At 37.3% G+C, this 14315-nt stretch overlaps 1 protein-coding gene across 5 annotated transcripts in view; it reads right to left on the bottom strand.

The window, feature by feature from the left end:
* MCM8 (minichromosome maintenance 8 homologous recombination repair factor) overlaps window positions 1-14315 on the bottom strand; it is a 57609-nt gene that overhangs the window by 38696 nt on the left and 4598 nt on the right. For all 5 annotated transcript variants that reach the window (XM_040447639.1, XM_040447640.1, XM_040447641.1 and 2 more), the window contains exons 2-8: window positions 13023-13175; window positions 12628-12711; window positions 10223-10305; window positions 9660-9809; window positions 7669-7772; window positions 6462-6660; window positions 2788-2873 (exon numbers count right to left, since the gene is read on the bottom strand). In XM_040447639.1, the coding sequence (XP_040303573.1) occupies window positions 2788-2873; window positions 6462-6660; window positions 7669-7772; window positions 9660-9809; window positions 10223-10305; window positions 12628-12711; window positions 13023-13175 (859 nt within the window). The remainder of the gene's footprint in view (window positions 1-2787; window positions 2874-6461; window positions 6661-7668; window positions 7773-9659; window positions 9810-10222; window positions 10306-12627; window positions 12712-13022; window positions 13176-14315) is intronic.

Below are 14315 nucleotides of genomic sequence, written 5' to 3'. Positions count from 1 at the left end.
GATTTTGGATACTAGCCCTTTATCCAATATGTCATTTGCAAATATCTTTTCCCATTCCATTGTTTGCCTTTTAGTTTTGTTGATTGTTTCCTTTGCAGTGCAGAAGCTTTTCATCTTGCTGAGGTCCCAATAGTTCATTTTTGCTTTTAATTCCTTTGCCTTTGGAGATGTGTCAAGTAAGAAATTGCTGTGGCTGAGGTCAAAGAGGTTTTTTCCTGCTTTTTCCTCTAGGGTTTTGATGGTTTCCTGTCTCACATTCAGGTCCTTCATCCACTTTGAGTTTATTTTTGTGAATGGTGTAAGAAAGTGGTCTAGTTTCATTCTTCTGCATGTTGCTGTCCAGTTCTCCCAGCAACATTTGTTAAAGAGACTGTCTTTTTTCCATTGGATACTCTTTCCTGCTTTGTCAAAGATTAGTTGGCCGTACATTTGTGGGTCCAATTCTGGGGTCTCTGCTCTATTCCATTGGTCTATGTGTCTGTTTTTGTGCCAATACCATGCTGTCTTGATGATTACAGCTTTGTAGTAGAGGCTAAAGTTCACCAGTGTATGTTTTTAAACAAAGTCAGTAATGTACAATAGATAACATTCTGCGACCTGCTTTATTACTAAAAACACTGTAAACATTTTTGATGTCATTTCAAAATATTCTCCTGCAACATCATAGTTAATGGTTATACAATAATCCTCTGTACCCTCTTATTTATAATATTTTCTTCAGATGTTTAAGCTGCTCCCGATTAAAAAAAAAAAAAAATCAACACTATGAAAACATACTTTCAGCAAGCTATTTCTTCACATACTGTGACTGTTTTCAACAGATAAGCCCCCAGAACTGGGACTGTTTCAATAGCAAGGCCTTTGTAAGGCTTTCACCTTGACTCATTCAGATATTTCAATGACTAGCTCAGAAACAATAATTTAATTTTTTATGGCCATCCCAAGCTAAGTTTCAGAAAAAATGAAATTGAATTTACTATTAATGGCAGGAAGAGCTTAGGGCAGATAGTCATTTTATAGATCTACATGTTGACAGAATAAAACAATAATGTAAGTTAATATCATACTAATAAATTTTTACTATAACTCATTCAAAATGAACTTTAGCAACATCTTACTTTTAAAAATTCAAGAAAAGGATGTAAATGGCATCCCTAAGTTTGATTTCCTAATATCAAGAGATCATCATTCAAACCTAATTAAAATATTTAAGCCTATTTTCTTGTCTGCTATTTTTACCAGAAAGCAAAGAGATTTTGTTCAAATAATTAAATTACCCTGGATCTTGTGTGCACCTATCCTATTATGAACCTTAGAGCTCCTCTGAGGCCCTCATTACCCCCTCAGTGGTGAAAGTCCTACAGACTTTCTTTGCACATCTGTACACTGAAAGAGCACAAGATCACGTTCAAGAGTCTTAAATACAGCCACAAAAAAGAATGAATTCTTGCCATTTGCAACAGCATGGATGGAGCTAGAGGGTATAATGCTAAGTGAAATAAGTCAATCAGAGAAAGACAAATACCACACATATGTAGAATATGGGGGGGGGGGGTTGGGAGGGGAATGAATAAAGAAAAAAAGGGACAATCCAAAATCCAGACTCCTAACTCCAAAGAACTGTTGACTACCAGAGGGGAGGGGATTTGCGGGATGGGTGAAATAGGTGAAGGTGATTAACAGCACACTTCTTGTGATGAGTGCCGAGCAATCACTAATATATACTAACTAATATAACACTGTATGTTACCAATGCCAGAATTAAACTTTTTAAAAATAAAATGTAGAGGCGCCTGGGTGGCTCATTCAGTTAAGTATCTGACATTGGCTCAGGTCATGATCTCACAATTTGTGGGTTTGAGCCCCACGTCGGGCTCTGTGCTGACAGCTCAGAGCCTGGAGCCTGCTTTGGATTCTGTGTCTTCCTCTCTCTCTCTGCCCCTCCCCAGCTCACATTCTGTCTTTCTCAAAAATAAACAAACATTAAAAAAATAAAATGTAAAAAAAAATTTTTAAGCCTTTCTTCTACTGTAAAAGTGTGTTTGTGAAGATCTCAACATAGTATACAGTTAATTATTGTACATATTGGTCTTAGTTTTTACAGAACAGAAGGAGGTAAAGTTAGGACAGGGCTTGGTAGCAATCTACCTCACTTCTCTCTAGGTTCTTAGTTTTTTTTAAAAACCATCTCTCTCCTGTTTTAGCCAGGTTTCCTGGGTAGCACTCTGACTTCAAGGGATGAGTTACGTATGGGACTACAGCCAGATAAAATAGAATAAATTGTTGGGTTAAAAATATACCCCCCTACACACACACACACACACACACACACACAACCTGCAAAAAACAGCTTAAAAATAAAAACCTATAGTAAAATGTGTCATGGATAGTGAGAACATGAAACATGCCATTTCTAAGGGATTCTTTATTTTAAATTTCTAAACAATGCTTCTTTCATAGCTCATTATGGAAAGAAAATTATATAGCTTTGATGGCCTACATCCAGTTCAATGAATCACATAAATGAGAAACAAAATGAACTATTGCTCAATAGCAAAAGGATATGATACTTGCACTTTAAATCCTTTCTGGAATCTGATATGCAACAAATTTCAAATAAAGGCAATTATCATTTCAAGACAAACTCTTAATGAAATAAATCTTTTACTATACACTGTATCCCTGACTACAGATAAGAATCACAGTACAATACAGGAATATTATAGATTTACTTGGCAGTATGAGAGATCTAAAACTTGTGTTTTATTTAATAGTCTGACTGCTTACTTGATTGACTGCCAGTCCATCGTAACCGTGAGAGGAGAGCTACGGAGAGCAGTGAATGACCTCCCTCGACATATGGGCACAGGACACTGCAACAAGATTAATTCACATCCAGATTTTAATAAACTACAATCACATCTCAGGAAAATTCAAGTTAAAATGCTTCATTTAACATTGTTTTAAGTTGGTCTCAGGATGGTGTTAAAGTAAAATGCACGAAGAGCTTAATGACTTTCTATTTCCTTCTGTATCAATTCTGTATCACAAGCTTTAGAGGTACTTTTGCAGCTGGTCCCTCTTGATTACTGCTCTTATTCTTTCTGCTGTGGGTGTGCAAGGCTCCTCACAAGCCTCTCACACTAAGCATTCCTTCCTTCCTTTGTGCCCATGTAGCCTCCTGATCTTAGAATGCCCTCTCACATGCAGTCCCACGTACCCAGCCCTAATCCTCCCCTTTTCCAAAGGCTTCCTAGGTCTTCCTTAATCCCTAGATCTCCTATCTCACTTCCTTGTGCTCTGTTTATATAATGTTTATTGTACCACAAAGGCAGTCTTCACCATGTGAGTTGTGTTCAAGTTTTTACAAGTCACTTGTTGGCTATTTGGACCCCAAGATGCATTTATAAATTCACAGATCGTGCCACAGATTGGCCAGTTCCAAATATGACTGCAACAATATCTCTCCAAGAGCCTTTCTAGAACCTTACCACTCCCCCATCAAGAGATGGAGTCTAATTTCCCCTTTTTGGAATCTGGACAGGCTTATGACTCACTTTGTAACCAACAGAATGTGATAGAAGTGATGCTGCCTGACTTCTAAGGCTAGCTCAAAAGAGCCAAAGCCATTTCTTCCTGAGAGCTAGATGTCTGTCTCTTGAAGCTGTCAGCAGCCATGTGTGCAGAATGAGTATCCCAAGCTGTCATACTTTGAGTGAGAAACCAAAACCAGCCCGGAGAGACCACTTGGAGGAGAGATGCCCAGCCAGCCCCCAGCTACCCCAGCCCCCAGCCACTGCAGCCCCTCGCTGTTCAGCTCCAGCCACCATTGGACTACAACTCCATAAGAGACCCAGGGGCAGAACTACCCAGCAAGCAGTTCTTCTGAACTTCGAACTGACAGAAACCATGAGAAGTAATTAAATGACTGTTGTTATTTTAAGCCACTAAGTTTTCGAACTGACAGAAACCATGAGAAGTAATTAAATGATTGTTGTCATTTTAAGCCACTAAGTTTTAGGGAGATTTGTTATGCAGTAATAGTGACTGAAACAGGGATCTCCTGGAACAATAATTTTTCTGAGTGCTTCAGTTCACCAAAGTTCAGACACAAGCAGAACCTCTTCACACTAGCGCTCATCCTACAGGTCAGCATTACCACCCACGATACTAGAGGGCATGGAAGTATCTTGACCAAACGTGGTGTACGGTAAATATCCAATAAATCAGCATTTAAATTTTGGCCTAAGAGCTAAAGGCAGAGCCTGAACCTTAAGCCCAGACGAATAGTAGGTGACACCCATTTACCAACACCACTGATTACCCAGAACCAATAGCTGAGGGGTGACTGGGTGGCTCATTTGGTTAAGCAATCAACTCCTGATTTCAGTTCAGGCCATGATTGTATCATTCGTGAGATCAAACCCCATTTATGGCTCTGCACTGACAGCACAGAGCCTGCTTGGAATTCATTCTCTCCCTCTCCCTCTCTCTCTCTGTGCATCCTTTCCTCATGCACATGCCCCCCACCTAAATAAATAAATATTAAGAAAATATATTTTAAAAAAGAACCAATAGCTGAATCTAACACATCTTGTTCTTCTTGTAAAAGAAGAAAATCCTACAAATTTCAATTTGTGTAAAAATGTAATAAATGTTAAATTTATTAAAGTCTAAGGTTGGTAGAGGCAACCCTGGAAAATAAGAATAGGTATGGTAAGTCTCCCTGCCTTATCAAAAGTTTTAATGAGATCAGTAAAAGTAAGATTGTATAGAGCTGGGATAGGACCAGTGAAATGAAAGAGTCACATGTCTATAAAAGCACAGTGAACCACAGAAGAAGCAATACACGTCAGTAGGAATAGAGGGCTTAATTAATAAATGGTGACAACTGGCTTTTCACCTAAAAGAATAAAATTAGATCCTTAGCTTTATGCCATTCCCAAGATTAAATTCCTGATGAACAAAAATCTAAATATAAAAAATATGACCTAGAAGTATTAAAAGGGAACATAAGAGAAATGTTGATAATGCTCGAGTGAAGAACGCCTTTTTAAGAAGGGCATAAAAAGTAAAAGTCATAAGGGAAAAAAAACAATCACTTTAGCCCTGTCAAAATTTAAAACTATAGAACAAAAAATATACCACAAAGTTAAAAGATAAACCAAATACTGGGAGAAGATATCTATAATGTATATCATCAAGATTATTATCTAGAATTAATAAAAAACTCTTATCAATAGTATAAACAGAAAAATAAGCAGAAAACATAAACAGAAAATTCAATAAAGAAGGAAACTGAATGGCCAATAAAGATGTGAAAAGATGTTCAACTGTAACAGAAATAGTAGAAATTCATATTAAAAATGAAATACCATTTACCCCACCAGAATGACAACATTTAAAAAGGCTAATAATACCAAGTGTTAGTGAAAATACAGAGAAATGGTAATTGTTTAACACTCCAGCAGAGGTGTAAACTGGGACCAACACTCTGACAAGTCGTTTGGCAACCTCTAATAGTTAACAATAAGCTTATCCCAGAACTGAGAAATTCCTCTGCTACAGAGATATGTACACGAATGTTTTCTGCAGCATCGTATGTAGTTGTAAAAAACCGGAAGCAACACAAACGTCCACCAGGAGAATGGATAAACAATCGCTATTCATTCAATGGGGTACTCCACAACGGTAAAGATAAAAGAATTAGGTATGTGTTAAGATAGGTAAACTCCAAAATAACCAAGTGAAAAAAAAGTTGCAGAATGTTACATTCAATATACCATTCACATAAACACACACAAAACAAACCTTACACATACTGTCAGGTACAAGAATGCAGATTTGAAGAATTTATGCCTATTTCCGAAGAGTGGCTGCCTCTAAGGATGAAAAAAGTGAATGGAACTGGGGAGGGCAATAGAGAGATTTCAACTTTAACTCTAATACTTAGTATTTTATGCTTAAAAAATTAAGCTTAAATCACAAAACATTAATATCTGTCAACTCATAACGGTGGCTCTATAGATATTATTCTCTCGACTTTTCTATGGCTTTAAAATCTATAGTCTAAAGTCAATAAAGATAAAAGGAACACATCATTGTCAAACCTATTAAGTCAAAATATAGAAATATGAATGGAAAGGATACACATTAACTTTAGGATAATGACTGCCTCTGGGAACTGTAGAAGCGAGGGGGCACAAAAGAGACACTAATCACATCCATAATGCTCTAGATCTTTAAAAATATAACTGGAGCTGGCAATATGCAAAATTCTGGGTGATGATTAGAGGAATGCTTTATTGGTTTATTTTCTGTACCCTGAAGTATTTCATAATTTAAAAACTGAAAATAAGTAAGAATAAGCTCTGTGCTCAGAAACACTGGGAAATGTTTTCTGTAAACTGATTTGCCTTCTCTACCAAGATACATAATTAAGTAGGTAAATAACATATTACCTTTGTGGGAAGATTATATTTTCCATCTGGAAGAGGAAAACCCTGAACTTCTCCACATGCAGCACAAAGAAAAGCCATCTTAGTGCACAGAGGCTTTATGTTACTGACACGAACCACTGTCCCTCGCAGAGCGATATATTTTCCATAGTAATTTGCTCGGACATTCTTGAGCTGTGTCAAGGGCTCATAGTTATAGACCCTAAAAACAAAAACAAGAATGTATTTATCTATGAATTTACAATAAGCCAATAGTGGAAGTTATCTGTATCTTCACAACTTCCTTTTAGGAGCAACTGTGGAATTCTCCAACCATAGCATCCCTACAGATCAGTAATTTCAGAAGAATTAAATCATTCTTAAAGATTAAAAAATGCTAAATGTTCCCGTTTCTTCTAGTCCCACTGGATGTTCTCTAAGGGAAAAAAGGAAAAAACTACTGTCAAAAGGAAAATTTTGGCAACAAAAAAAGTGACTCGAGTTTCTTCTCTTTCAAGAACTGTTACAAAGTGTCTTCTATAAATTCTGAAAAAGAAAAACCCTAGTGATTACCTTATTCAGCTCTTCTAATGAGAATTTTAAGTCTTAAATAAAGATGAGTTAAAGAAAAACAGAATTCCATTTGTTCTGTGTCTAGTAGAAACCTAGTAATTTCAACAAAATATAATCACACCATTTACTGTATTACATAGATTATTAATTTAAATAGCAGCATCTTGGGGCGCCTGGGTGGCGCAGTCGGTTAAGCGTCCGACTTCAGCCAGGTCACGATCTCGCGGTCCGGGAGTTCGAGCCCCGCGTCGGGCTCTGGGCTGATGGCTCGGAGCCTGGAGCCTGTTTCCGATTCTGTGTCTCCCTCTCTCTCTGCCCCTCCCCCGTTCATGCTCTGTCTCTCTCTGTCCCCAAAAAATAAATAAACGTTAAAAAAAAAAAAAAATTTTAAATAGCAGCATCTTGATAAGTATACATCCAAAATCAATTTTTACAGGAATGTACAGGTTGGGAAATCACCTTATTTGGGCAGGGAAATTTATTTTTGTCATGACCTCTTTGAAGAATTCTGAGTGAGTTTACTTGGGTTTGATAGTAAGATAGCACAGAATTCAACCTTTTTTACTGATTTCTCTGGTTTTATACAATGAGGTTTCCAATCTCAAACAGTCTTACATGCCAGATTCTAAATAATACTTTAATACCGGCAAATCCTTACCTGGCATGAATGTGTGGCACATTTACCATTGTTTCCCCATCCCTAGACAATCCTTCTTGGGCTTGTAATTCAGCTGCATGCCTTTCAAGGTCCCTAGTTAATACCTAAACAGTTGGAAAACAAAATACACTCTTGAAGTAGAACTCTTTTATAGAAATGTGAAGTTTATGAATATAAACAGTTCAGAACAGAATATTAACAGAACTCTAGTAGCCCTTTAAAACTCTGATATTTAAGGGGTGCCTGAGTGGCTTGTTCAGTTAAGCATCCGACTTCAGCTCAGGTCATGATCTCATGATTTGTGGGTTTGAGCCCCACGTCAGGCTCTGTGCTGACAGCTCGGAGCCTGCTTTGGATTCTGTGTCTCCCTCTCTTTCTGCCCCTCCCTTGCTTGTGCTCTGTCTCTCTCTCAAAAATAAACATTAATTTATTTTTAAACTCTGATATTTAATTATGACTACTTATTTTATAGTGGATTATGTTTTACCTGGGATTTTGTCATCCCTGGACTGGAAAACTCCAGCATCCCTGTCTGCTACTTTCTGTCCAAAGTAAGCTTAATATTAAAAGGTCTTACAGTAGTCTCCAAAGCTATTACTGCCTGAACAGGCTCTGGTGAATACATATTTTATACTTCTCTATATTCAGTGATTAAGATAGAGAAAATAAAGATGACTTTTGAAATATATAATACCCACTCCCTTGACATTTGATATTAAATATTTAATATCCTCTTGTGTACAAAGCAGTATGCTGACAATCTAAGAGTGAAAATGAGATGCGCATCTATAGCTCTAATTGTTATAAAGACCATAAAGATTTAGAGACAAATACTACGCAAGTTTTGAAAAACAGTCCTGAGAAAGGTTTACATGAGAGACAATGGAGTTAGGCCCCAAAATCTGGATGCAATGCAAGGGGCATTCCATGGTTAAGGGACGGCATGTGCAAGAGGTCAGAGTATTGAAAGAATTCTGGGGAGAGCTCAGCTTAGCTTAATGGGTAGTGAGTGAAAGTGGAGGAGGAAGATGAACCACATCATGGAAGGCCTTCAACGCCATGTAAAGGATTTGGATTTCACTTGGAAGAAGTCACCAGTTTCCGAAGACAGATCATGTTTCACCAGTATAGCAACAATTTAGGAAAGATAATGAAGGTTTAAGAAGGGTGGAGGGCCAGTAAGGGTGGAAAAGAGATGGATTTAAGAGATGTTTTAGAAACAGGAATGAAAGAATGTGGTGACTTGGATATGGAGAACTAATGAGAGGGATGAGTCTGGAGACAACACCAAGGTTTCCTTTCTCAGGTTACCAGCAATGTACACATCTTTGTAATTAACTATTCCTTGTGCCTGGATACCATTACCTCCTCTGGCCTATGTCTAATTCTCAGAACCCCTTTAAGACCCATAATAACCCTAGCATCTCTACAAAGTCTTCCTCTGACCTCTTCCCATTCCTCCCCAATAGTCTTACTTTTTCTGAATGCACCCAGTATTTTATCTGTTCCTGTTCTGAGATTTACAACTCTTTACCTAGAAGCATTTATCTATTTGTCAGCCTAAATAATACTGTCACATATGTTGTGTCAACTGACCCTGAGAAAAACAGGCACAGCATATATTATTTTCCATTTATATATGGGGACGCTCAGGGAGATTAAGTCTTGCCCCATGCCACACAACCTAAATCTGAGGTTGTTTTCCAAGTTCATAACTGATAACAACATGATCCTTGTCTTATCTTCCTTATGAGATTTTTTCAAGGAGCTCTTCAATTCCTGTATTATCTTTAACAGACTAAACTAATTCAAGTAAATTAAAATAAATGTTATATTTAGATAAGCTGTTGTATATAGAATGAATGCTATCTTTCAGGACAGGATTGAAATTCTTCAGTTCTAGTTGGCTAAAAACTACCTGTTAGGGAATGTACTGTTACTGTAAAGTCTTCCTTTAAAATTTTGACAAAAGTCAACACAAAAATATTTACCTGATGTATTGCCAGACCCATGCAAGCCAAAGTTTTCTCAGGTGTATCCCTTAACTCATTTGCTATAGTTGGTACCAGTTTAGTCATTTCATCGTCTTTTGTCAGTTCTTTAAAATCCACCAAAATACTTCCCTTTCTTTCTATTTCATCCTATAAAATATTAAAGGTGTGAAAACAATGATGGCTTTTTTGAAGTCAACAATCAAAACTAAACATTCAATTACTTTGAAAAAGCATAGGTTTATATTGTGATAACAATGAGTATAATAAGCTTTGCGCCAAGCACAGTTACAGTATTTAAAATATATTCATTTACTTATGCCTCTTAACAACACTTTGTGGTAGGTATTAATACTATTATGACCAACTGATAGATGAGAACACTAAGGTACAAAGAACGTAAGTAATACACCAAAGTCCACACTGCAGCTAAGTGGCAGAGGTGGGATCTAGATCAAAGCTGTCTGGCTCCAGCCTCTACTGATCACTAGCACCTCAAACACATCGTTTAAGAAGACAACACATAAAGGTGTACTGGTAGCTTTGTTGTACAGGAATCTTACCTTATCATATAAATCAATACGCCTTGTGAAAAAATTTTCAAATGCTTGAATCTTCTCAATAAAAGGAGAGCTACTGCTGTAAACTAATCCAACAAATATGGCATTAGCACTAATAATCACACACATACAGGCATATTTTTCATGAGACGAAGAAACATTGCACACATGGTAGAGGACTTGTTCCAATTACTTTGCATTTTGATTATATTTACATAGGAATAGTTAAGTATTCTAAAGCAAGTTTAGGTCTGCATAATCTTAAATGCAGATAAGAAGTGTTTCTCTCTAAAAGCACCAATACTATCTGGGAATCTTTGTACTGAACCTTTGGCGCTTAATAGGACCTAGTAGTTCAGATAGCTTACATAATAGAGCTTAAAATGAAAATTATAATAAAGCCAAAGCTAGACACCTGAATGAAATTCTTACCCAGAAACAGAGCTAAAGACAATCAGTCTTTGCAAAGTAAATTCTACAAGTCCAAAATGCCACATGTCAAATCCCTTCCTGACATTAGGGTAGACAGGCCGCTATTTCACTCTGGTCCCAAAACTTTTACACTGTAAAGTTCCATAACATTTTCAAACTGGTCTTCCACAGAGAAACAATACAATGAAGTAGTTTGGAAGTATAGATGGTTAAATCTAAGGCATCTGCTGAACTCCATCTTTAGGACCAGTCTAAAAATCACTTCTGGTGTTCTGGTCTAACTACTAGGGAAATATTGCAGGTGTTGGTGGCTAATGCATCCTAAAACAACAAAAGACACATCACCTAAGAAACATATCTATGTGATAGAAAAAAAAAAAAAAAAACAGACTCTCAATACAGAAAAACATTTCTAAAGCACTTCATTCATTCACCAAATGAATACTGAGTGCCTGGTAGGGGGAAGATCCTTGCCCTCAAAGCAGTACAGTCCAGTGGAAAAAAACCTATATATATATATACACATATATGAGTACATATATATATACACATATAAATGTACATATATATACATATATATGTACATATATATACACATATATATACATATATACATACACGTCTTTACACACACACATATACATACACATAAACCATAATTCATAAGAGATATAACATATAGAAAAAAACTGTAAGAACACAGAAAAGACTAGTCTCCAAACCTATGATGTTAACTGATATTTTTGACTATAAAAGGGAGAGTCCTGGGGCGCCTGGGTGGCGCAGTCGGTTAAGCGTCCGACTTCAGCCAGGTCACGATCTCGCGGTCCGGGAGTTCGAGCCCCGCGTCAGGCTCTGGGCTGATGGCTCGGAGCCTGGAGCCTGTTTCCGATTCTGTGTCTCCCTCTCTCTCTGCCCCTCCCCCGTTCATGCTCTGTCTCTCTCTGTCCCAAAAATAAATAAAAAACATTGAAAAAAAAATTTTTTTAAAAAGGGAGAGTCCTTAAGTGTGTTTCTACACAAGCCTGTGTAGGTTCTCTTGGTTCCAAGCCCTCCCTTCTATTTTCTATTCTGTGATGCTATGATTGAGATCTGCACAGTGCACTGCCCAGACTCCTTTAAATTCTGCCAACTGGAGGCATGTTAGAGACTGGAAGGTGGCAAGAAAGAAGGGTTTTATTTTTGTTTCAAATTCTTTTCAGCATCTTGCCAGCTGCAGAGAATTTCCAGCCTCCAGCTCTGAGCATCAATAGTGTCATCCTCCCACCAGAGTTACCAGCAACAACCAGCTTCATTTGCTTCATTGCTGAGCACAGGTGTGAAGAGTACCCTTTGGAGATCCAAGCACAGCTTTTCAGGGTGCCCCTGAGCACCTGAAGCAACAACTCTTCCTTTGAATCCCTACATCCTGACAACCTCAGAACCTCTTACTTTTTATTCCCTCAGCCATAAGGATGGTTGCTGCTTCTGGAAGTTACTATTATCTGAGGGCTTATCACAGTGTTCCCATTTTGCTCTTTATTTATTTTTTTAATTTTATTTGAGAGAGAGAGAGAGAGAGAGAGAGAGAGAGAGAGAGAGACCTAAGCAGGCTCTAGGCTCAGTGTGGAGCTCGATGCAGGCTCAATCCCATGACCCTGGAATCATGACCTGAGCCAAAATCAACAGTCAGAGGCTCAACCAACAGCCACCCAGGAGCAACCCCCCTTTTGCTCTTTTTAGACTTCCAACTGTATATTCAATTCACTGTATTAAGTCCCCTTTTGGAAATACCTACTGTGGTTTCTGCTTTCCTAACTGATACAAACTCTAAACATAATACTCTTTAAATATAAACATGATTTAATTGTTTGGGTGAACTAAAATTAAAGAAGGGGCTATCTATCAGTAAGCCAAATGTACTATAGTAATAGGAGATGTAATATCCGGTGACAAGAAAACAGAATCTGTGATACTCTTTACACTTGTAACTTTACCTTCAGAGAAATAAAGCTTCCAGCCTTTATATGGTATGAACTGATCCAATGTTGATTGTAGTAGCAAAGACTGTGAGGTTTGTTCTAAAAAAAATAGAATATTAAGTCAATAGAAATAGTAATGTGCTGCTGAAGCGAGCACTAGGTTAGTAGAAATAGAATTTTTTTTTTCCTATTTGCTTCTCCTTCTGATAATGAGAAACTGACATGATATTAGTAGTTACAGGTTAAGTTATAGGTTTCAGTAAAAATTTTGGATCTTAATACTTAAATACTACTTTAAGGAGTAACATCAAATCAAAGACTGAAGTTTAAGTTAAACTGCTTTGCAGGACAAGCATAAATAGCTTCCTTCATGAAGGAAAAAAAATTGAGCAATCTTTGACCTCCCCTACCAGAAGTATGCTTTCTCGTGGTTTTATTCAGGTCAGGTCTGTGTTCTCTCTCTCTCCATTTTCCTGTGAAGCTCCCACCACCTCGTCCTCTTTTCCAGCTTTGAAACCTCCCTCGTCCAAATCCTCTGCCTCTATAGTCTCCATTCATGTCTTCTAAAAGACAAAGACAAAAAAAAATCTTCATCAAAATTATAATGGAAATAGTGCTCCTAAGAATGTATTAACATAGTAAATAAAATTAACATATTCTAGTTTGAGATTAGCAAACAGCACTGCAACATTGTACATCATGGTACCAGCTTCAAACGCTCTGCAGTCACACTTCTAATTCCCATCTCTCTCTCCTTAAAGTTTTTACTTAAATTCCAGTTAACATACAGTGTAATATTTGTTTCAAGTGTACAATACAGTGATTCAACACTTCCACACAATACCCAGTGCTCATCATCACAAGTGCACGCCTTAATCCCAATCACCTGTTTCACCCCCTACATCCCTTCTAGTAACCGTCGGTTTGTTCTCTATTGTTAAGAGTCTGTTTCTTGGTTTATCTCTCTCTTTCTTTTTGCCCTTTGCTTGTTTGTTTTGTTTCTTAAATTCAACATATAAGTCAAATCATATGGTATTTGTCTTTCTCTGACTGACTGACTTTGCTTATTTTACTCTCTAACTAGATCTATGTCATTGCAAATGGTGCCACCTCTTTTTAAGGTATATGTACCATAGGTGTTTAACCAAGTATACTGAACATTCATGGGATAAAAATAAGATAGTGTACCGGTTTTCAAGGGGCTCCCTCAATAGAAATGAAAATAAGACAAGTAATTAACTCAGAGATGATTTTTTTTTTGTAGTGTTTTAGACTGACTCTAGGGCAGCACTGGCTGACCATAATTCTGACCTGTGACACTATGAATACATCATCATAGACCCTCAAAAACAGTCAATCCTGCATGTCATATCCACTTTTACAAAAGGTACACACATACTCTTACATAGGCAGCTAATATGAACTTTTCTGAGGATGCATAGGGGTGGAAAAGGGTACATACATGTTTTAATCTTTCTTTCTCTATAGGGGCTAAATAGGAAAGAAGTTAATTTTCTGGGACTTCCAGCTTTTCAAAAAGGCAATGGAAGAAAGATCATTTATAGGTCAATACTGATTAGATGAATTATTTGCAGTTCTTAGATAAACTCATTGAAATGCAATCATTTTTTAAAAGACATATTTAGGGGCGCCTGGGTGGCGCAGTCGGTTAAGCGTCCGACTTCAACCAGGTCATGATCTCA

This window comes from Herpailurus yagouaroundi, unplaced genomic scaffold (genome assembly GCF_014898765.1).
Source record: "Herpailurus yagouaroundi ecotype Mexico unplaced genomic scaffold, PumYag 196, whole genome shotgun sequence".
Taxonomy (NCBI): Eukaryota; Metazoa; Chordata; class Mammalia; order Carnivora; family Felidae; genus Herpailurus; species Herpailurus yagouaroundi.
The sequence above is the reverse complement of the archived record's forward strand: the minus strand, read 5'-3'. Positions and strand labels throughout refer to the sequence as shown.